This window comes from Balaenoptera acutorostrata, chromosome 14 (genome assembly GCF_949987535.1).
Source record: "Balaenoptera acutorostrata chromosome 14, mBalAcu1.1, whole genome shotgun sequence".
Lineage (NCBI taxonomy): Eukaryota > Metazoa > Chordata > Mammalia > Artiodactyla > Balaenopteridae > Balaenoptera > Balaenoptera acutorostrata.
This window is the reverse complement of record NC_080077.1, coordinates 10411366-10436420: the sequence shown is the minus strand read 5'-3', so window position 1 is coordinate 10436420 and position 25055 is coordinate 10411366. Positions and strand designations below refer to the sequence as shown.

The 25055-nt window shown below is 38.7% G+C and overlaps 1 protein-coding gene across 9 annotated transcripts in view; it reads left to right on the top strand.

Annotated features, from left to right (window-relative positions):
• ARID1B (AT-rich interaction domain 1B) overlaps positions 1-25055 on the top strand; it is a 405593-nt gene that overhangs the window by 213032 nt on the left and 167506 nt on the right. For 6 of the 9 annotated variants that reach the window (XM_057527660.1, XM_057527656.1, XM_057527659.1 and 3 more), the window contains exon 5: positions 24355-24396. The exons of the other annotated variants lie outside the window; for them this stretch is intronic. In XM_057527660.1, the coding sequence (XP_057383643.1) occupies positions 24355-24396 (42 nt within the window). The remainder of the gene's footprint in view (positions 1-24354; positions 24397-25055) is intronic. 9 annotated transcript variants of the gene reach the window in all.

The following is a 25055-nucleotide window of genomic DNA, read 5'->3' as shown; positions in this document are numbered from 1 at the left end:
GGCAGAACAACCAAAGAGCTTTGCTCCAGAGACTTAGAAGCCCTGGCTAGTGGAACTGGTAGCAGTTATATTTCCCTGCCATGGAGAAATGTGACCCAGGTGTCTTTCTGTCACCATCACTTGTGTTCAGACCTGAAGCATTCGTGAGATGCACTTTTACTTCTGATCCTTTAAGCTGTACCATCAATGCCCACATGAGATGCCACTGATTGGTTTCCCATCTAGGGGACAAAAATATTGGGTCTATATAGCCACTGTGTTGCTTGGAGGATACTGTTCGAAGGAGGATACTGTTCACCAGGATACTGATTCTCAAAGAGCTAGAATTTGGGGTGAACGGAAGGTAGTGGCATCTGAAACATCAAAAATTCCGGTAATCCGAACCTGCGAAGCCTGAGGACACTGTAGTGTAAGATCCCCACAGCCTCATTAGACCCGTGGTTGCCCTTGGAGTCACAGTCTCCCACTCAGAACGAACTGCTTTCTGTGCCCACTTGTTTCTCTTCACTGCTTTGCGCACAAGTGCAAAGGTTTAATTTTGTAAAAGCTCCCAGTAATCATAGGTCTGGTGATACCGCATTGGTATGAAAAAAGGAATACAAGATATCTCATAAATACATATTGTTGATATTGATTACAACTTTAAAAAAACTTATTATGGCTACTAGAAAATTTAAAATTATCTATGTGGTTCATATTTGTGACTATTCATATTTCTTTTGGATAGTGCAGGTCTGTAACATTGTCCATCTAAATACCTTTATCTTTGGCAGTGATTCTCAAACCTTAGTTGAAAATTAAAATGACCTGGATGCTTTAAAAACTCATCAAACCCAGGTCACCCTTCAGTCAGTTAACAGTGGAATCTCTGGAAATGAGATCCAGACATCAGTAAAGTATATCGTGTAACTTTTAAAGGCTCCTATAAATCCATGGCTCCTAAAAATCCAATTTTTAACACTTTTAGTTAAATTCATTAAATGAACAACCCTTGCTGTTTTTCTCATATTTAACTTATGCTCATTGTGTTACAATTTAACTTTATTTCTTCTTGTTTGTGTATTCTATGGAGTAAGAAATAATACATTAATATATTTGAAAGAGACAAAGTATTTAATTCTAAGAAGTGAAAGCTGTGAGAGATGCAGGGTTTCAAGTTATTCTGTAGAAAGCAGGTTCTAGGCGAAAGGGTCGTAAGCTAAGATGGGCTGGAAAGAGGCCAGTTAATTTAGTTTAGAGTTGGCCTCCAAAAAAAATGCGTCCAGAAGTAAACTTTTCAAGAAGTAAGCTTTCAAGAATGTGGGGCATTCCATGTTGGGTAGTGGTGTGTACCAGCACCACCTGACAGGTTTTCCTTGTCAGCAGCTCACGGTCATTTCTTGATTCCCAGAGGGAGTTGGTCCAGGTTGAAAAACTCTAGACAGGCAGTTATGGGAATACTGGAGTGGCATAATAAAGCAGATTAGGAGGGCTCCACTTTTAGCAGACAAGTGGAGTAAAAACCAGGAACAAAGTCACTTACATAGAGAATACATGATAGGGATGCCACCTACATTTTGGTAGATAGAAAGGTATTTGGGAGGCTAAGGGCAACCTGTATGGACAAGCTGCTGACACACAACTGGCCTTGGTGGTCATTGGTTGACTCTAACCTAAAGATTCTTCAGTCTGTAGCTGGCTCTCACCAAATATTGAGGCATTATTGGAATGGCATAGTGTATAGTATAGTATAGTACAAAGAGCGCTGACAGGGTCAAGAGACCTAGGTTTTAGTCTGATTTTCTCAAACGACTATGTTTGTGGCCTTAGACAAGTCATTTAACCTGTTGGGCTTCCACTTTGCCTCATCTATGAAATAAGAAATACTCGCTTAGTATCCAGTATTTCTTTCAGATCTGTGAATATCCCTGCAAAATACCAACGAACCCACCAATGCGGTATCACCAGACGTATGATTACTGGGAGCTTTTACAAAATTAAACCTTTGCACTTGTGCGCAAAGCAACGAATTACTCAGGTAATATGTACGGTAGAAAGATTGTGTTTTCAAATAAGGTATGAAGTTTTTGAGCTAGTCATCTCATGGGTCTGACATTGCCTACAGCATACTATACCTTGTAGAGGTAGTCAGTGCCTCCAAAGCTTGATCTCAGCTTAAGTTACTTGTCTTCTGAGATGATCCCAGGAACTAGCAACTCTAGTCCCTAATATTTAGATTCCATACTTTTCTGCAGTATATTGACTCAGCATTATTCATTTCATAGGAATGATGGCAGAAAAAGAATTCAATATCAGAACTATTGCACCCTGAATTGAGGTCTCAGTTGAGCCTAATGATAGAAAATAAATGCTAGGAGTACTATTACTGCTTTATATCTACTTCATTTGGTTGGGCAAAAGGCATTTACCGGATTATGTAACTATCACTGAAGACAGGATCCGTCATGAGCCAAGAATTTCAGTGTGTTTTTTGCTCAAAGTGAGCCTGGTGTCCAACACTCACATTAAATACCATGTGAAGTTTTTGGGTGAGAGTGAATCGAAGGTTGAGGGGCACTTGCATACAATCTCATGAACTTATTTTCTTCTGTGCTTACTGGGAACTGATTGCACCGTAGCAAAATTAGATGTCAGCACAAAGGCAACTCAGAGGCATACCTGACCAGAGTAGAAGTGACAAGCGAAAATCCGTTAAAGGAGCCAGCCACATGGGTATATTCAGTAACATAGGCCAGCACTGTAGGAATCTTATACTCAACACCTTGCTTGAGATCAGTGCTTTGACTTTGTGCATTGCTCATACACGTACAAAAAACCTATGGGCATCATGATATTTTTGATATTGAATATTTGAATATTTGCTGGATGTTTTGGTTTGTTTTTGAAGACTACTTTCTTTTGGTGTCATTCCCCCAAGGATGAGACTTAGTAAAAAAACAACTTTGTTTTTTTCACTACTGAATCTAAAGGAGACCAGATCTTACAGGCTGTTGAGAGAACGTGTGACTAAGCCTTGGCCAGTCATAAGCTCTTGCTTGCTTAAACCACACAGAAGTTGAGAGTCCAGCAATATTGGAAGCACTGTGTGTCCATTATTGTAAATGCTGGTGGTGACATTCTGGGAAAATAATTTCTGTTGACCTATCTCCCTCGTTTCTTACCTCTTTTCCAATCCTGGTCCTCCACAATCAATTCTGTTAACTATCCTAATATTATTTCGTGAAATTCCCTCCTGGGATAAATTAGATAAACTCAGTTTCATTTCTTTTTAAGAACTTTGATTAGTATAGTTAGTAAACTAGCTACCATATAAGTTTTAAACTAAGGGGAGGTATGCTATGAATCACTGGTAACTTGGGTCCTGCTAGATTAAGTGATAAGAGGTGGTCTTTACTTGTAGTTGCATTGTTACGGAATATAAGCTTTTTTTTTTTTTTTGGTCTTACCAGTTACAGCTACTGGGCTTTATGGATGTAAAACTTCATATGAGAGCTTCTAGATTTCTAACAATACAGTGTGGGATGATGTTATCAACTCCATTGAATTAAACAGCTTTTTGATAGAAGGGTGATCATCTAGCTTTTAGTTAAATATGAACCTTTAGGTGGTATCACAAGTGCAACAGTTAAGTCTCCTTTGTAAACTAAAGGGTGATAAACCAAATGTTTATTTCATTTATTTTTATTCATTAGAATTTGTCAGTTACCTTCTGTGTGCTAAATACTGTGCTGTCTCTGTATTATTCCAGGAATAAAAAGATGAATAGCGAAATATGTTATTCTGTATCTTCTAGGGACTTTCGCAGGCTTTAGCCTGCGTAGAAAACAAATAATCAGATACAAACAAATAATTTGTAGAAAACAATCAGATCATAATTCAGTATTTTGAGAAGGAGTTGGCTAACCTGACTGAGATATAGGACTGGGAAAGAAGAGGTGACATTTGATATCAAGTACCTCTTATATATCCAGCATATTTCACACAATGCTTGCTACATACGTGGGAGGCACTTAGAAAATGTTTGTTGAATTAAGTTTGAACTGTGCCCTGAAGAATAAAGAGCTGGTGAGAGCCTGAATTAAAGAGAAAGATGACAGTATGATTTCCGATTGGAACAGTCTCAGGAGACACGGATAAATTCCAAAGTTTTGAGCTCAGGCAAACTGGTAGTTTGTCATTAATTGAACAAAGAAAATACAGAAGTTGGTTTGAGATCAGTGGTATGATAAGAGAAAATTAGTTTAGCGTTTGACTGGCTAAATTCAAGGTTTTTGAGTGACATTCTCACGCGACTGTTCAGTATGCAGTTGGGGAGGTCTGGTCAGTCCTAGAGCTCAAGTAGAAAAAATGAAGATAAAGATTTAGGATTCATCAAAATGTTTGATATTGGAAGCCATGGGAGTGAGTGAGATTGCTCAGGGAAAGTGATAAGAATGTCTGTGATAGATGTATGAGGAAGAGAGTATTTTCAAATTGACATTTCTGGAGCTGATTAGATTTATTTTAAAAGGGACCCACCCTTGATAGAACCAAGGACCTCAACAGCCTCTTTCTAATGGAAGCATTTGGTTCACTGGATTTAGAATTTAGCAAGTGCTGACTATCTAACATTGCATTTGCTGTCATTCTGTCTTCCCTTCACTACTTTCATCCCTGGCATGATAGTAAAATTGTAGGAAATGCTCTACTGTCCTTATTGTGCCCGTCACAGCATTACCCCTGTCCTACCACTACATACGTCCCACCCCTCAGAAAGAAAGGCAAATGACGACAGGATTCCTGCATCTTCATTGCCCTTAACATAGCAAAAATGATCTCAGACTGATCCAAGCCTCTTGATAGAGCTGTAAGAGACATTCACTGGAGACTTCTCACAGATGGAAACACTTTTCCAGTTTGGTATAGGGAAGGGTCACCAGAAGTGGTTTCTTCATTTCTGTCTCTCAGAAGACCTTTGACTAATTTATATACTTGAGCACTTGGCTGCTGTTCTTACATTATTAGAAACATTTCAGTGTTAATCTTTATAGATCCTCTTTTAATGTTTGGTACTGTATTTCCATATCAGTAAAGGAATCACTGATATGCTTTATGCAGTGATGTCTTTAGTTTAAAAAAAAAGTCCACCTCAGTATAAATTTAAACTACATCATCTAATCCCAGATAGTTTTGTTGTTATTTTTCCAAGATAACTAGACCTAGCCAGTATGGCTGTTGAGCACTTGAACGGTGGCTAGTCCAAAATGATATGTGCTGCAACTGTAAATTATGCATCAAGTTTTGAAGACAACATAAAAAAGGTAAAATATCTCACTTATTTTTATATTGAGTACATGTTGAAATGATAATATTTTGGATTTATTGAGTCAGACAAAATATATTATTAAATTACTTTCACCATTTTTCTCTTCTTAATGTGGCTCCTCAAAAATTTTAAATTACATATGTGGTTGCATTATATTTCTACTGGACAGTGTGACTCTAGACTAATCTACACCAAATACAACCTCCACCCCACCCCACCCCCGCGCATACCCCAAAGGAATTGCTCCGGCTTGTGGATTTGTTAGTGATTGATTGCTCTTGTTTCTAATGTCACTGCCCAGTGTGGAAGCCTATGGTAATCTAGCAACAATTCTGGTGATTTTTAAAACCACATTTGTTGATTACAGAGAATTTTGCAAAGGGCAAATTGGGGAAATAATTTACATTTATTGAGCTACTGAAAAATAATACTTGCAACCAGAAAAACCGTCTATTGGGGACCACAGGAAGTTGTTTTTTGTTTGTTTGGGCTGTAATTTCTATAACTATTGGATTTTATAAAGTATGTTTTTACTTTCTTTTTTGTTCCAAAAGGGATTTAGTCAATTTTATAATGTAAGTAGTTGGTTAGCACCGTTTTAGGAATCTATCAGTAGAAAGATGGTATTTATTTTAGGAATTTCTCCTGCTAGCCGAAACTCCAGTAAAATAAAAATTTCCTCTAGGTGATTGCTTCTTACTCCTTTTTTGGTCTCTCTCCTGAAACCAGACCTCATTCATCTGGAAACAAAGCTCTATCAATCTGACAGAGGACAATCCATGGGTAAAGAGCACCTCACATTTAGGAATGCCTCACCTTCTCAGATGATGCTTTGAAACTGAAGTAAACTGAAAGTAAACATAGCCCCAGCTCCTTCTGTGTGGTGCAAATGTGTACAGCCTAAACTTGTAAAATGGAAACTTACTTTTTTTAGTAGGGAAAAAATGTTCAAAAATAAGCTGTAAATTTTAAAAATGACCCCTTTTTATGATGGTAAAGAAAACTGTCTACTTCCTGGACATACCCCAATACAGTTATTTAATGATTGCCTGTCTGCATATGAGAAAGAGAACCTTCAGGTCTCAACCTTACTCCTGTTTACTAATCTGAGGATTTGTATAGCTAGAGTATGAGAATGTCTGATTTCTAGCTTTTATCTCTCTTTTTAAATTTTTTCTTGATTTAGTTACCTAAATGTGTGTAGCACACTTCCTAGGAGTTTTATGGGTAGCACACTTTCTAGGGGTTTTATGGGTAGTAGAACATACATAGGTACACAGTGGATGGACCTTGCCTTCAGAGATCTAGAGGAAAATAGACTTGTATGATTACATATAAAATTATATCAATCCAATCCAGTACTGTACAAAGTGCAGTAATTCTAATGAAAGGGATCAATAAGGTCTTATTGGAAGAAAGCATGGCGATTTCAAAAGGGCAAAATTGTAGGGAAGGTAAAGGGCTCAGTATGAATACAGGCCTGGAAAAAAAAAATATGGTAGGTTCAGCACGCAAGTTACCAAAGGTGATTAAAGGAACGAGTACAGGGAGATGAAACTGAATGGCAGATAAGAAACAGATTACCCAGGGCCCTTATCCCAAGGTACGGAGTCTGGACCCAATTCTCTTGATATTCTGAAGGGTTTTGGACAGAGTGACATATTCAAATCTATGTTTGCTGAAGACAACACTGGGGCACTGTGAAAGATGATGGGTGGGAAAGAGCCTGGTGTCAAGGAAACCAGTTTCACAGTATTCTAGGTTTTAAAGGGAGAGATGAGGCACTCAACTAAGGCAGTGGTGACAGGAATAGAGGCTACGATGGATTTGAAAATCCCGATGTGGGGAGTGATTGGATGATGATCAAAGTGAACTTTTAGTCAGGTGCTGTTTAATTCTCATAACAACTATCTGCTGTCATCATTATACTCACTTTACACAGGAGGAAGGTGAGGCACAGAGACGCTGAGAAACATGCCTAAGGATACAAAGCCAGTGTTTGGAGGAATTAAGATCAGTCCCGGGTAGTCTTGCCTGAGCCCAGGCTCTTAATTTCTATTTCTCCCTGGTTGTGGAGAAAAAGCAACTCTGAAGTCCAAACATTTCTAGCCTATGGCTGTTATACTTCCATCAGAGGAGGGAGGCACTTGTCTTTTACATGTCAATGCCCATGAAGTTTCTGTTTAGGCTGCTCTGTTCTCATCTTATTCTGCATGCTTTTCTATATATAATAAGCTCAGTCATCCGCTCCCATGAACTCAGCTATCATCTAATTGCCCATGACTTCAAGTTCTTTAGTCTTTAGTGCAGGTACCCTGACCTGTACTTCCTGCTGCCAGCTGGCTGGCTGTCTCCTCCCGGGGTGTACCACAAGCATGTGAAAATAAACAGCGCCAAACCAGACTCATTAGTTGCTAGTTAATGACATAGCCTTGCTATCATTCAGCCCAGCAAGTTGAAAACTGGGGTGTCATCTTGACTACTGTCACACGTAACCATCATATCTCATTAGAACTCTCTGAAAATCTCATTAGGTCCCTTTACGCATTTTTTTTCCTGCCTTTTTCTTCTGATGTGCGTGCAGGCAAGTGGAAATACGTATATACATAAATACCTTCCTACCTACCAACCACCTGACATAATTTGGAAAACTAAAAAGCAGCCAAAGACCAAAAAGTAGCTGTGAAAGGGGGACAGGAGGAGAGAGAGAGTAATTTCAGGAAGAAGGGAATAGTGCATGTATAGCTAAGGAAATGTTAACTATTTATGGTTTTAAAAAACTTTGAAATAAAACTGAAAACCATTTAGCAAAGTATGTTTTAGGAAAATGAATATTAAGAAAATAAATGGAATGAATATAAATGTTTTGAACATTCCCTCTCTGATGAGGAATTTACCTAAAATGGGTTTGAATAGTTCTCTGTATTCTTGTCTTTTATCTTGTAGATAGCAGTGTGGTTTTTTTTTGTTTTTAAATTTATTTAATTATTTGGCTGTGTTGGGTCTTCATTTCTGTTTGGTGCGCGGGCCTCTCACTATCGTGGCCTCTCCCGTTGTGGAGCACAGGCTCCAGACGCGCAGGCTCAGTAGTTGTGGCTCACGGGCCCAGTTGCTCCGCGGCATGTGGGATCTTCCCAGACCAGGGCTCGAACCCGTGTCCCCTGCATTGGCAGGCAGATTCTCAACCACCGCGCCACCAGGGAAGCCCATAGCAGTGTTTTATATGTTACTCTTTTACACCCTGCTAAAAGTTCAGCACTTCATAAGGGATATAATTTAACGTTAAAAAATAAAACGTTCATGGGCACATCTTTTTATTGGTAAAATGTTGTTATAACCATGTAATTATAAATTGAGACCTAAAAAAAAAAGATATGGAATCCAAAATAAATTTAATGAGCATCATCTTTTTTTATTACCCCAAACTTTAAAATTTGAATAAGGGCTTATAAGTGCTTGAAGTCTTAGCCATGTGCCACCGTGCATGTTTTTCTGTTACTGTTTCTAGGTAGGGTTAAATGAGAAATGGTTTCATATAAACAACAATGAAATCTAATTTTAGCCATTTCTCTTACTCAAATTGAAATTCATAATCCTACACAGTAGGGATGTAAAACTCTATTTAAAGTTTCCTCAAAATTAATCTTGTTCCTCTAATTTTGTTTTCTTTTTTCCTCAAACCATTGTTACCTCCCGCCACATAACTCGTTTATAGCTCAAGAATTTTCTTCCCACTAATGGTATGTCAGTTTATGCTGTATATATTTCCCTTTAATGATCTACGTGATTCCTTTATTTTCTTCCAAAAAGAAATAATATGGCATTTGTGGCTATAAATTATAACTTTAATGAGTGACAGAATGCTGCTTACTTGCAGAATTTGATAATTAAATCACATATACATTCGGAAAACTAAAACTTTAAACATTGGCCCTCAAAGGCATGGATGTTACGGCTGATGTTTCAGACGCGGCGACCACTGGCCACCGCTGAGCGGGAGCCGCTTCCTGCGCGGCCCTTCCTCGAGCCCGCTGCTGCCGAGGCGCTCCCGGCTCCGGCCCTAGCGTGCCTCCGCCTGCTGCTCCTCCTGCCTTGCCCGTCGGCTTCAGAGTTCATCATTCACCGCTCTAATGATCTACCTCTTTTTATTCATTGCCAGAGAATGGCTTCGGAGAGTATCAGATACTTGAAGCAGCGAGAACCCCTTTCTAGCCACTAGCCCCAGTATTACTGTTTTCATTTTTCTATGCATTAAAAACAACTCTGCGTTTGTTTCTTTCGCTTTCATAACCAAGATACGTTGAACAGTTGACACATCCAGAGGTTTGCTTCGGCCCTCAATTAGGGGAAAAAAAACAAAAACAGACAAACGTTTAGGAAGGAAGTAAAAAGGAACCCGAAAGGGTGGCGAGGTGGGGGCGGGGGAGATGAGTGACTTAAGCCAGTTCAGAAATTCCCTTGGTGCCTGGAGCCCCAGAAACCCCGAGTCTCCGCTCCGAGGCGCTGCGGCGAGGCTCTGCGGAGGAGCCGGTGAGGGAGCGGGCAGGGCTGCCGGGGCGAGGTTGTGCAACAAAGCTCTCGGAGGCGAGCTCCCAGCAGGCACCGCGCCCCGCCCACCACTCCAGGTTTCCCGGCAGGCAGCCTTCGCCCCGCCCTCCCCGCCACCCCTCCCCCGCACGTAGCCTGTGAGCCTGTGAGCCTGTGCGTTGGGCGGGGGCGGAGTGGGGGGTGTCTTCCAGCTTGACTAGCCAGGGCCCCTGCCTCTGTGGCCATGTTGCCCGGGACTGTACGGCCCCGGGTCCTTTCTTGGGGGGGCGCTGGGAGAGGGAGCCCGTGGCGCCTCCTGTGGAGCTTTCTGCAAGCCGGAAAATTGGCACCTAGGCAGGAGGTGCCTAGTGCCCTGTCCAACGTAGTTCTGTAAAGTTTCTGCTGACACAGCTTAACATTTAAACGAAACGCACCGGCCGGACTGACGCAGGCAGAAGAGCGTTTTTTGTGTGCCACTTCTAGCCACAGTTCCACACGAAATTGCTTCCTTTGCTCCCTAACCTCCTCGTTCTCCTCCAGTTCGGCTTGCCCAAATCGGTGTGCTTTAATTTTTCCCCAACTTTGGCGCGTCTCTCTTTTCACTCTTTTCCCTCCCCCGCCCCAAAAGGAACACCACCACCCAACTACCAGGACTGGATGAGTTGCAGCTCGTTTTGCATGATTAAAACGAGTGCCTGATGGTGGAAAAGCACCAAAGGCGCTAAGGAGGAAGGTCCTAGCACTGCCCAGGCCTCTAAACGCAGGGTGGGGCCGGTGTTCAAAACCCACTTGACAAAAACAGGGCGGGGCTGGCAGGCGAGGGGCGGGGTCAGAGCGCGGAGCCCAGGCTGCCGAACGTTGGGCGGGGCCCGTGCCAGTGGACAGCCGCGGGGTGGAGCCTGAAGCCCAGGCCTATGAGAACTCAGCTGGGCCGGAGGGTGAGGGGCGGGGCGGCCGCCGCAGTTGGCTGCTCCGCTGCTGCCCGGAGTCAGCCTGACCCAGGCTGGAGCTGCTTAGAAGGCACTTGGTTTCCATTTGTGTAATAACGGCTATTTGGGGCCAAGTACATGCTCGTCCACCTTCTTTGGCGGGAAAACCAACTCAGCATTTATTTAAAAGCTGGGAGAGGGGTGGGGGAGGGATGGACTGGGAGTTTGGGGTTAGTGGATGCAGACTATTATGGATAAGCAACAAGGTCCTGCTGTAGAGCACAGGGAACTATATTCAATATCCTGAGATAAACCATAATGGAAAAGAATATAAAAAAGAATGTATATATATATGTGTGTGTAACTGAGTCACATTGCTGTATAGCAGAAATTAACACAACGTTGTAAATCAAATATACGTCAATAAAATAAAATTTTTTAAAAGCTGAGGAAACTCTTGCCATATATATACTAATATGTATAGGATAATAAAAACCTGCTGTATAAAAAATAAATAAAATCAAATTCAAAACAGAAAAGAAAAAGCTGAGAAGACTCTAAGCTTGTAAAGTTTTATCTCCTGCCTGTGTTTTCCTGCTCATAGGCTTTTTGGAATATTCCCTTTCTGCTGTTTAGCCTTTCTCTGTTGTGAAGACTTAGGGATCTTTGAGTGTTCTCATTGGTCACCTTCTCTAGGAGTCTGAAGTAGAATGTTGCAATTGAGGCATCTTTGACGTTTTCAAGTAAGCTAAACGACACATAAAACTATAGTAAAATAGATTAATTAACATATGCATTTAATCCAACTAGTAGTAATCAACTGTGGCCAATTGGTTTTTAAATTTTTTATTCTACTCCATGGACTATGTAATTTCTAAAGTTTATTTACGTTGATACTGTTTACATAAATAGCTTACTATGTGGTATGTTTCTTCTATCATATTCAAGTCAACTTAATCTTGGAATTCTGGAAATTTGATGATCTATTATGGGAATGTCGTTTTGAGTTAGTTCATCAATACTGATGTAGAGGCAGAATCTAGGAAATGTGAAGAATATAAGAGAAATGGCCTTGAATAGGAGTTCTGAATATTAACATTCTTCTATTTGCTTTTATGGGTTATAATGTTATTATGTTTATTGTGGCAGATGAATATGCATAATATTTTCACTTGTGATGTGTATACAAACAAGAGATTTTGTAGAAAATAACAGATTCTAGCAGGGACGTTCCTAACCTTAATCATGGTTGCTTGCGTAGGACACTTGCCAGTTCCCTTTTAAACTAAATTAAATCAAATATTATTTGAGTGTTTTGTTAAAAGGGGAGGGTCATGTACCAGTTTATGGTTTTGTACACCTCCTCACATTTTAGTGAGTATGGAGCAAATGCAGTGTTAGGATAAGTCTTCATTGGTGATCGTCAGTGGGCCAAGATAGCAGCTCTTTTTAGATTTTGAGCTACTGTCTTGTGTAATAGTGGTTAAGTTGGTTCTGGTAAGTGAGTTTTGGGTTGACAAGCTTTTTGACTCTCTAGCTTTGTGAGTATTGAATTAATGGAAAGGCTTAATTTTCTGTGTATCTCAGAAATGATATATAATTGCAAAAGAAAACAGAACAAACTTTTCACAGAAGTTGATGGAATTTGAAAAAAGTATAACATGAATTGAATAAAAAACAATTTCACTTCTTTCACATCCTCCCAGCAGCATATTCCATGGTTACATGAATACCCCCTAATCCCATCAGTGAAAAGACATCTGAAATTATAGGTACATCAAACTTTATTTAGGAGTCACTATTCTCTTGTTAATCATAAAGTCTTGGATTCAGAAATCCTAACCCAAATAAGTGTCAGCACAAAAGACATACCTATTTGAATAGTCATTTATGCCATTTATGCCCACTCTCTCCAAGAGCTGTTTCTGTTTGCTCCAAGCATTTGCCTGGTTTACAGCAAATTGTGAAATTATACTTTGCCTACCTAATAGTCCTAGTGAGTACGAGATTCCTACACTCCCCCAGGTTTTCCAGAGGGAGTCTTGAAGTAAATAATAGATTTAAGTGAGATTTCAAGCAAATGTCTGATTTGACTAATCTTGCATTTAGGTAATAGATAAGGCTAAGATATACACATATGAACATGCATACACCTGCATATATATATATGTTAATAGGCTTTAGCTATCTCAGAGGTTATTTTTACTTTTGGCTTTTACCCATTCCCCCATTTTGTAAAATAAGTGAATTTGTATTAATTATAATTGGTAACAACTCTCCCTGTTAAAAAATAAAATAAAATATGGCATTGAGCTCACATTTTGTATGAGTAGGTTTATCTCCCTGTGCAGAGTTGTCACTGAGCTTGAGAGCTTTCTTGAAGGAAAATTTGTCTTACAGCATTTTACTTCAGCAGTACTAAACCACTGCTTTGTGGAACCTTGGTTCTGTAGCCCTTCCACCGTGAACATGATGATAATGCAGTGTAACTGTTTCAGCACATGAGGTAGCTTTCATTCCAAACACTGTTTTTATTCCTGTTAATAAACTCAATATTTGAATCAAGGCTTTTCTTCCTGTGCTTATGCTTTTGAATATCAGTAGCTGGGATTTCCCATGTCTAGACCAGAGTTTCTAACCTTGGTACCATTGACAATTTGGGGCCTGATAAGTCATTGTTGTAAAAAGGCTACTCTGTGCGTTGTAGTACCCACGAGATACCAGGAGCAAACCCCATCCTAACCCCCAACTGTGATGACTAAAAGTGTCACTAGACATTGTCAAATATCTCCTGACTTATTGGAGGTGGGGAGGGGCACAAAATTTTTCCTGGTTGAGAATCACTGGTCTAAACAAAAATTAAATCCATTGGAGATCCTTGGCCAAAATTGTTTATAAACTCTTGGTGAAATATGACATGAATGTTACTGCCAAGTAGCTAGTTTTTTTAAATTTTATTTTAAGTTTGGTTGTACATTTTTAATTTCAGAAACCTCATTTTTGCTTAAAAAGCTATAAAGAGGGACTTCCCTGGTGGCACAGTGGTTAAGAATCCGCCTGCCAATGCAGGGGACGCGGGCTCGATTCCTGGTCCGGGAAGATCCCACATGCCGCGGAGCAACTAAGCCCGTGTGCCACAACTACCGAGCCTGTGCTCTAGAGCCCGCGAGCCACAACTACTGAGCCCGCACGCCTAGAGCCCGTGCTCTGCAACAAGAGAAGCCACCGCAATGTGAAGCCCACTCACCTCAACGAAGAATTGCCCCCGCTTGCTGCAACTAGAGAAAGCCCACAGGCAGCAACAAAGACCCAATGTGGCCAAAAATAAATTAAATAAATTTTTAAAAAAAGCTGTAAAGACTTTGCATGAACAAAACTGAGTCTACTTAATATAACAGTGTTGAAAGGGCCTACTGAGAGTAAATATTTCATACATTAAAAATCAAGTTTTTTAACCTCGAGACTGTATTTCAAGCTTTTTGCTACTTTATATGTAGAAAATAGTCTCATGGTATAAGCTCAGTAACTCTGAATTTTCTCATACATCTCTTAGAGTTATTACGGCCGGATTACCAAATAAATGTAAATATGTGGTCCTTTAACAGGTTTTTTTTTTAAGATTTGAGTTTTAAAAACAACTTCAAAATTTCTGAGCTATAGGTTATGAAGAGGTGTCATACTTCATATCTGAAGGTTGTATTGTATTTTCTTGTCTGAACTGGTCCATACTACTTTAACTTTAGTGTTGGCTGTAATTTTGATTTTTAAGTTGATTTTGCTGGTTTTCCTGTTGAAATTCAATTTTATGTGCAATTGTATTAAATATCAAAGATTTTCATTAGACACGATCCTTTTTTAGTTTCAAAAAAGACCCTAAAGTTGTTTTCTACCTTACCAAAAAATTTCAGAAACCTCAAATACCCCCTACCAGAAGAAAAATCTAGCAATTCCCAAATCATTCAGAAATCTCTAGAAATTATCATCTGAAAATTTCAGTCCCATGATCTAGAACACTTTATCAAAAAAGAAAAAAGGCACACTCTACAATGAAAATCAAAGGCGTTTTGAGGATGACAAACTGGAATATTATTTTACTTTAGTTCTTGTCTGTATATTTGGAAATGGTAATATTCGCTGAGTACCATGGATTACTATTTTGTGAAATGCAAAACCCAATGATATGCGAAGAATAGTACTCCAGTAGAACCTTAGAACCTTTTTAATAGAACTTTCCCATCACCCCAGAAGTTTCCTTTGCCCCTTTGTTGTCAGCTCCTCCCTCCACACCCAGCTCCTTGCAACCACTGATCTGTTGTCTTTCCTGACAGTTTTGCCTTTTCTGGAATGTCTTAGAAATGGAATCATACAGTCGGTAGCCTTTTGAGTCTGGGTTTAGCTTCTTTTACTTAGCACAATACATTTGAGATGCATTCGTATTGTTGCTTATATCAGTAATCAATTCCTTTTTTATTGGTGAGTAGTTTTCCATTGTATGGATGTAGTCCATTGTTTTGTGTATCCGTTCACCAATTGATAGACATTTTGATTGTTTGCAGTTTTTGACAATTTTGAGTAAAGCCTCTATAAACATTCTCATACAGGTTTTCAGGTGAACAGGTTTTCATTTCTCTTGAGTAAATACATAAAAGTGAGATTTCTGGATCATGTGGTAAGGCTACTTTTATTTTATTATCTTGCCACAGTAGATTACTTTAAAAAATCAGTTCTCCTGTTCGAATCCCATGTTTTTAAACAAATTACTCATATTTTCTTTTGCCATATGGTACTGCTGTCTGTGGTAGAGCCGGAGGGTTCCTCCTTGATAACTTACTCTTCAGGGGAGCATTGTAATCATCCATCAGCACTATTTCAGAGAGTGACTCTATTATTTCATGTCAAGGTGTACCCCTTGACATGAAGTAGCGACGTGAGTGTCACTAACAAGTGTGGTGCCTTCCTTCTCCTTTGGGTCAGTCTTTGTTCCGAAGAGGTGCCTTTTCAGGTTTCTGTTAGTTGTTTCCAGTCTGACCTGAGCCTCATGTGTCCTCAGGCATCCAGCTCTTCAGCGAGCAGATGAAGGTTTGTAATTATATCCCTGACATTTTTCTATACCGAAATGCCCATGTCCTGAATTACCAGTATTTTTCGATTGTTCACAACTAGAGATTCTTTAGAGACAAGGCCTGTATGGCCCTTTATTATAGAAGATTAATATTGAACAATTTTGAACTCAAAAAGGCATTAAAATAAACTCAGTAGCAAAGCTTTTTCACACAACTAATACTCATTTTTGAAGGCTTCCTCTTTTTCTTGTACAGTTTTTTTTAGGCAACATGCTTATTTTGGAGAGAGGAAGACTGGGCAGACTGGAATAGTGGTGTGCTGTCAGTTAGTTGCCTTGAAAACTTGAAGACTTTCATATATTTACATTAGGTGGAGCATGTTTTAAAATCTTGTTAGATCTACAGCTGCGACATGGAGCTGTGTCCAATTGTGGTTTATAAACATGTATTCATATTTTCATTGTGTTACAGTCCTCAACACATTCATTCATACCTACTTATTTATTTGTTCAACAATTATTTATTGGGCTCCTACTCCATGTCAGGCATTTTTCTAGGTAAGAAACATACAACAGTGAATGACACTTGCAAGGTCCCTACTCTTGTGAAGTTTACATTTTAGTAAAGGGATAAATAAGCAAATTTCAGGTGGTAATACCAGCAAGGCAGAGGGGCTCTTTGAGGAGGTGACCTTTAAACTGAGGTGTGAGTGATTTGAAGGGACCAGTAAACAGAAAGATCTGGTAGCAGAGTGTTCCAGGAGGAGGGGACAGCAAGTGCAAAGGCTATGAGCTAAGAGAGGGCCATTTTCAAAAACAAAGGAAGCCAGTGTAGCTGAAACGTCGTGCATGGAGGGAGAGTGGTGGGACTGGGGCTCAGTGAGGCAGGCAGGAGCCAGTCAGTTTAGCTTCTTGTGGACCACCATGAGGAACAGAGATAGCATTTTATGGTCTTGGGAAGTTTCAAACAAGGAGTGGAAACGGAGGAGGGACTTGCCTGTGTAGATACTCTAAGTGCTTTCAGAACTGCCTTTAATATCGTAGTGTTCTTGCCTGGAACTCTGCCAGGAGATGTATGCCACCTAGAGTTCTTTTATTTAGAGCCTTAGTTAGTTTTTGCTATGCAACAGACCAGCCCATAGCTTAGTGCTCAGAGCAACCAACACTTAACGTACGTAGCTCATGATCCTTCAGTTTGACAGTCTGGCCCGGGTATTTTTCCTGGTTTCTGCCGGGCTCATTCTCCCGTCTTCAGTTAGCTATACTGATCTGCTAAATGGCTCCGCTTCTCGAAGTTGACTGGCTCTTGGCTAGGATGATGTGGTAACAGAACCATACGTCTCTTATCCTCCAACAAACTAGTATGGGCTTGTTCACATGGTGGCTGGTTGACTTTCAAGAGGCTGGTTAAAAGGGTGCATTGCCTCTCGAGTCTTAGACTTGGAAGTGGTGCACTATGCTTTCTCTTGCTGCATTCTGTTGATCCAAGCAAATCACATGTCCAGCCCAGATTAAAGGATTAGAGAAACAGGCCCCACCTGCATAGTGGTGGCTATTTTTGCACACTGTTCTATACTCATGGTCTGTTTTCTCTGAGCCATATCATGAGTTTGTGATTGCTTTGTGAATCTTAAGTGAAGGTATCCTCAGCCAGTTAGAGAATATAATTAGAAATAGGAGTGTTAGCACAGTGCTCACAACCTTTGTTTTACATTTAACAGCCTAGGATATGAAGATACAGCTCACATTCTAGTACAGAAGATAATGTGAGCATAACACTTGCAGTGAAAAGTGTAATTGTAACATATCCATTGTTTGTCTTGAAATTGTATTACACTATATTAAGTACAACAGAAATGGTTTTTGGTGTGTAGATAATAATTAATACTTATTAATATTCATCCGTTCCCTATATAGGTACAGGTTTTTAGTTAATTTTATTTTATTTTATTTTTTAATTTATTTTTATTTATTTTTTTATTTTTTATTTTTTTAAATTAAATACCATATATATATATATTTTTAATTTATTTATTTATTTATTTTTGGTTCTGTTTGGTCTTCGTTTCTGTGTGAGGGCTTTCTCTCCTTGCGGCAAGCGGGGGCCACTCTTCATTGCGGTGCGCGGGCCTCTCACTATCGCGGCCTCTCTTGTTGCGGAGCACAGGCTCCAGACGCGCAGGCTCAGTAGTTGTGGCTCACGGGCCCAGTTGCTCCGCGGCATGTGGGATCTTCCCAGACCAGGGCTCGAACCCGTGTCCCCTGCATTGGCAGGCAGATTCTCAACCACTGCACCACCAGGGAAGCCCTAGTTAATTTTAAATACATTCAGAGAGTGGATGTTCTACTCAGAGAACTTAACAGTAGAAGGCATCATTGTGTGTTCTGTTACCAGCTAACCAAACACCTAGCAGTTTCTGCAAGCTGTGTCCTTGAGCTGTCATGTGGCCCATACATCCTAAAAAGAAGAATGAGGAGAATAATAAGTAAGAGAAGAATGCTGCCAGGGTTTTACATGGTTTTTTTAAGTGTTCGTTATTTAAATGGATTACAAAAAAGTAAACAATAATGATAGTAGTGGTAATAATAAACAATAGTAATATTAAAAAGACAAAACAACTTCCTTGCTTGCTAAAATTAAGACTTTGCAACCCAGGGTGAGCTGTCTTGTGTGCTTATGTGAGAGGCAGAGGGAGAGAGGTGGGGGACGGAGAGCTTTTCTTCCTACAGTCTACATTTCATAAATCCTGTGACGTGGTTTTGGAGAACAATGTGTTTATTAATGTCTGCTTCTCCTTAATGTATAATAGGTAAAAGTATGCATAATCGTTCTAGTTGGTGTATTGGTCTTTTCGGACCAACCAAAAAAGAGACACAGCAATCTTTGTAAGTAGAATAGTATCCTTATCCCTTGAACGTCAATCTAGGCAAAAATTAGTTTTTCTAAAAGCATCTGAATTCTTAGTAATTTACTTGTGGACAAATATTGTGATTGCAGATTCCATCAGATTCTTCTCCTCCTCTCACTCCCATCTGCCTTTGGGTTGAATACCTCACAGATAATTTTGCTTTTCCCATCCCTACCTGGAATTGGAGGCAAACTTGATATCATTTTAATGTTTTATTATGGTGAAGATATGGTATGTATGATCACTGGAGAAAATAACGGATCATTTTGCATCACAGTTATTCAAATGGAAAATTAAAACTGCGTGTCCTCCTGCCCTTGTTATTTCAAAATAAATTATAGATGGATCAAATATTTAAATGTAAAAAATAAAAAGTGAAACGTATTAAAAGAAAACATGAATGAATATTATAAAATCCAGGACTGGACAAGACAATTTCCAGCGTGGCACATATTCTAGAAGGCATGGAGGGAACAAATGGATAGATTTGATTATTTATAATGTCAACTTTCTGTTTTTAATCCTACTTTAAAATTTTAACATGTTAAAAGCATTTCCCTAATTTATAAAATATTTCTCGAAAACTGAGTTTTTCATGATTATGCAATGGTCAATCATATATCATACTTTGTTTAACAATTCCCTATTTTTATACTTTTTTCTAATTTGTCATCATTTCAAATAATGATGTAGTATTCATACTTAATATATAAACACTTGATCACAAATCAGATCACAAAGATTTCTCTAGCAAATAGATTGCTGGGTAAATGGGTACGAATATGTTTGAGGCTATTGATGTATAATGGAAAACTGTTTTCTGGGAGGGCTGTTCTTATTTACATACCCATCACAAGTGTTGAGGGGTCTGGTTGTACACACAAGCGCTGACTACTGTACTTTTAAGCTTTGCCAACTTGAAAGATAAGACTTTTACTTACATTTCTATGATTATTATTGACATTGAACAATTTATAATGTTATCATTGGCTTATTTTATAAACTAATTACTTTTAATTGAACAAGAAAAACACATGCATTGGTGAAAAAATTCTTACATTGTGAGACAAAATACAATGAAAAATAAGTCTCTCCCTTGAGGCAATCACTGATGTATTTCTTGCATATCTTTACAGAATAGTCTAAGTGTATCAATCATATTAACCGACTCCCACTTTTATTTTTAACACAGATGTTAGCTTACTATGTACACTATTCTGATTCTTTTCACTTCATGTGATATCATAGAAATTTTTCCTTATCTACACAGATAGACACACCTCCTTTTTAACAGTATTATAATATTCTACTGCTTAGCTGTATGAGGACTTATTAAACACCCCCTTGTTGATGGACATTTGGTTGGTGGTTGTTTTCAGCTTTTTAGTGTTGCAAACAACTCTGGTAAACAACTTCGTAAATCTTTATTTTTGCACTTGAATATCACTGGAATTGTTGGGTTAATACCTAATCACATGCGTATACATTTTGGTGGATACTGCCAAATTGCATTTTATTCCAATATATGTTCTTATCAGTGCAAGGCCATGATTTGAGTGATTTCCCACATCTTTGTCAATATTATAATTATCTAAGTTTTTAATCTTTGGTAATCCATGGTGAGAAAAATAGAATAATGTTGGAAGTTTTGACTTGCATTCCTTTAATTATGAGTAAGAATCTTTGCATGTAATTATAAATCATCATTATTTGTTACTTTATTTCTTTTTGTGACAGTGTGATCCCGATTTTAGAATCTTTATTAAAATGGGACATAGTTTTGTCAATTTTTTTTTTACATATATGTTTTTATTCTTTTTCAAATTCTTTTCCCATTTAGGTTATTACAGAATACTGAGCAGAGTTCCCTGTGCTATATAGTAGGTCCTTGTTGGTTATCTGTTTTAAATATAGCAGTGTGTACATGAAAATGCTGCTGAATATTTGTGTTTTCTGCTTTAGAGATGAAAGTAAAAAGGTCTTTGAAAGTGATTCAAGAAAGGGGAAGGTACAACCACTGTTACTTCCAAATTCATGAATTCACATTTTCCCAATTTTCTTAATAGAATGATTGGAAATTGAAGTGTTTTATTTTAATTTTGGCAGAGGGAGGGCTTGTTAGGGTAATTGGGAGAGAGAGAAGCCAATTGAAGGGTTTTTGCTTGATTAGAATGAAAGAACTGTGAATGGTGTAGCTGCTTCTGAACTTGGCGGATTGAATTTCCACAGTGGTTTTAGAAATTCTCTACAAATGGAATCCTTTTAGGCATGTAAAGTGTTGATTGTAGCATCATTTGAAAGAAGCATGGTTTAATGGTAAGGGCTGGACTTATCCTGGACTTGGGAAGTCTCTGCTTAGGAAGTCTCTGCTTTGTTAGCCCACACAAATCCCTTTACACCTTATACCTCTGGACCCCTTGACAGGTTCTCTCTCCCAGTAATGGCAGGTATCCTTCTCATCAGTATATTCAGTCATCTTTACATTTGTTACAGCATCTGTGTGGAGAAGGAGAACATTGGGTATCATGTCCTAATTTTAATTTAGATAAACCTGTGACCTTTTTTCTTGATGATTTTACAATATTGCCAGTTTTAAATCTCCGTAAACTGAAGATTAAAAAGAAAAATGACACCATGAGTAATCTTGTCTATTCATTTCTGGATTGAATTTATTTTTTAAATGAATGTTTAAATACATTTTACCCAATTAATAATAACTTAGTGAAACTTACCACTTTTTATCTCATACAGTACTGAGCACATGTCTTACATGTAGTAAATATCCAGAAAGTCTTTGTTAATGAGTCAGGTAAATGCAGACTATCAGCACTTTATCCTCCCACTACATTATTAAATCTTTACACTGAGAATGTACTAATTTTTTCCAGTTGTAAATTCTTGTTTTGACTTAAAATTGAGACTACATCATAGTAGTCTCAATTTGCTGATGATGGTTGTCTAATAACTAAAATCCCATCAGATAAGCACAAATCTACTTCTAGCTTATTTATAGGAATTATAGGTGTTGGGCTTATGAAATAGAAAATACTTATCCTCCTCCTGTTTTCAAAAGATTCAAATTTATGATAAAAGAACAAAAAAGCTTAGCTGATTTCTGTTGCTAGTTAAGTTTAATGACTACCACCTGAAAATCATGTGTGACAGTTGAAATACTCCCTTACTCCCACTAGAGGGGGATTCCTTCCAACTTAGGTAAAAATGCTATTAGATACAACATGAAAACCTCTGTGTGGCATTGATCTTTCTTTTTTATTAAATTGAAGTTAATCTCATGTTTTAAAAATCAGCTGTCCTTCTGTAGGTATTGCAATTAAAATCTTACGGAAATAGAAATTATAAAGGATACTGAACTAGAGTGCACATGTATTTAAACCATAGTGCTTTTGAACAAACCGTAAATTTTTAAAAGTTGCTTTAATTAAACTGGTTAATACTTGGGAATTTCAAAACATCACTTTGAGCCCTCCTGGAGATAAAATCTAGGGTAGAAGATGAGGCTGACCTTTTGAGATCCACCTCCTTACTCCAATCCCCAAGGTCTGTCTTCGTCTCTGTCTGCTGACATACCACATGGAGAGTTCCTAAATTCCACTTGAAAGTTTTGGTTTGCTATCATCTCAAGTTGTCCAATATATTAAAGCCATATCTTTAAATAGATTTCTATTTGCCATTGAATTTTCTTACTACTTTGACTTTTCGTACTGTGTTAAGCAAATGCAGAACTCACTCTGGAGATGATCTTTGCAGATTTAAACATATAATATGTTTTAAAAACAATTCTATACATATTAAAATATCATATCAAGGGTGAATGTACCTAACACTGAGGTATGCAGGTATGAAGTATGTGTATAATTCAAGAGTAAATTTCATATTGTGTTTATAGTAGCTAAGATTTGGTGAATTTGTTGCTTGCGCTTTTCCTTAACTAAAGTTTCCGATGTTGATTAGAAGTTTTAATGTAAAAATATTTGAGGTTAGTAACCTGGTGTTGTGAAAGGCAGGACTTAGGAAATTCAAACATATGTAAATTGCAAATAACTGGGTTCTTTTTTTTTTTTTTTTTTTTCCTTAAAGACTATAAGAAGATCTTGTTTCTAAATCTAACAATTAGCTTTGGAAATCTAAGTGTAAACAGAAATGCTGTCAGTGAATCTTATAATGATCTTGTGCTGTAGTTAGCCAACATTGCAGTCTTTAGCCTAAAATCACATTTGGTGTCAGCAACACATGGTTTTCATCAAAACTAGGCTGCTCGTCTTCTCAGTGCCAATCACGCGTTTCTCTTGCTTTGTGCACCAATCTCTGTCAGGTACCAGGCGGTGGGTGAGCGTCACTTTCAGTAGAGCAGTTGGAGAGTACAGTTTGTTTCCTCATTTCTTCTGTGACCCCTTTACTTTCATACTGGATGACAGTCTTATTGCAGTGATCTTCCTTTCTGTATTTTCTCCCCCCCCAAGGGAAAAATCCAATGTTTTTTTTTATAGCAAGATACATTGGATAACCTGTATGTTTTCTACTTAAGTGTCTACCGCAAATGCCTGATTTTAAGGTGTTTAAAACTAACAGTGAGGGACTTCCCTGGTGGTCCAGCGATTGGGACTTCGCCTTCCAATGCAGGGGGTGCAGGTTCGATCCCTGGTCAGGGAGCTGGGTTCCCACATGCCTAGAAGCCAAGAAGCCAGGAAGCCAAGATGTGGAGCAGAGGCAATATTGTAACAAATTCAATAGAGACTTAGAAAATGGTCCACATAAAAAAAAAAAGAAACACTAACAGTGAAGCCAGGTAGTCTGACATTACTGCCCCACCTCCACTGTCTTCCCCAGACACTTAAAAAATAATTCTTATTTGTTCTGTTGCTTTCTTTCCTTGCTCTTTTCCATCATATACTGGTACTTTGTAGTAGTCAAACTTAAATGCTTTATACACCAGACTGAATAATTAGGTTTAAAAAACAGTAATTATCAATACACGTCGTGTTCCACACAGCTTTTAAAATTCATGTTAATGAGCTCTGTCTTCTAATGCATAAGACTGACAGGCAATTTTGAAGTTTTGCCATCATTTCTCAACTTGTTGCTTAGACTCTGTCTGCCTTTTCCTGAGTATTGCTTTCAGGAAGTCTTGCTCTGCAGCATTCCCGAGATTCAGGACTACCTACTCTGATGTGAACGAGACAAGAAATTACTAGCAGCTTCACAAGGATGATGAAATTGCTTTATGGAACATAGCTTTCCCCTCACTGACAGTAAAAGTTCAAAAAGTATACGCAGCATCTTGTGATTTAAGTGAGAAGCATGATTCTCCTAACTTCCCAGATCATTTTGAGGAACTTATACCACCACTTCAACATGGTAGCAAATATATTAATTTGATAGGTGCTCACCCTGTTATAAAACTGGAAGCCAGGGCAGTGACCTGGATTTATACCCACTCATGAAGAGACTCACAGATCTCTCTTTCTTGACACCTGACATAAATTGAATGCCAGCTTTCTCAAAATTCTTAGTTCTGGGCCACGCCTGTGCGCTGGTGTCTACGGTTAGACTCAAAGGAGGTTTTTGATAGTGCCTAAATTATTTTTTTCCTTATGATTTCAGGTTGAAGTCTTGACCTCGGAGGATACTGCCTTTGGACTCAAGGTGTGTAGTCTGATGCAGCTTGTTGTATAGGTTTCATCAGCTCCCCTAAGTGGATTGGAAGACTCAACAGAGAGGGCTTGTGTTTTTCTAATCAGATGGAGAGGCCCTAAAGTCTTCCAGAGTTTCAGATTTCCCTGTTATTGGGATTAGGATTAGATTATGGTAGTATTTTCTTTTCCTTCTTTCTTTGTTGTGGAGAATATGAGACATAGTATAGGAGACCAAGAGTTTCATTTAGTAGTAAATGACTTTCAAATTTGAATGAGCCGTGGAATAGAATTTACTGAAATTCCCACACCCCCAGGTAGGGGGCTGTGAAATTCAACCACTGAGTGGTATCAGAGTGCTTTGTTTAGTTCATAATTCTAACTTCATTCATTCATTTATTTATTATCCCTGCTTCAGATATGTATTGGACCCTTGTGTTCCAGTCATGATTAGATTAAATCTCAGCTCCTGCCCTTGGGCTGCTCACAGTCAGTTTGTAGGTATCGGCCTATAAACAGATAAATTAGCCTGTGGTGTGGTTGTCCCCGTGCTGAGTTACGCCAAGGATGTGGAGTGTGGTGGAGTTGAGTTGGGAAGGCGTTCTCGGAGGTTGATCCCTGGGCAGAGCTTGAGGGCTTGGCTTGTATTTAGGCAAGAGAGGACAGGAGAAA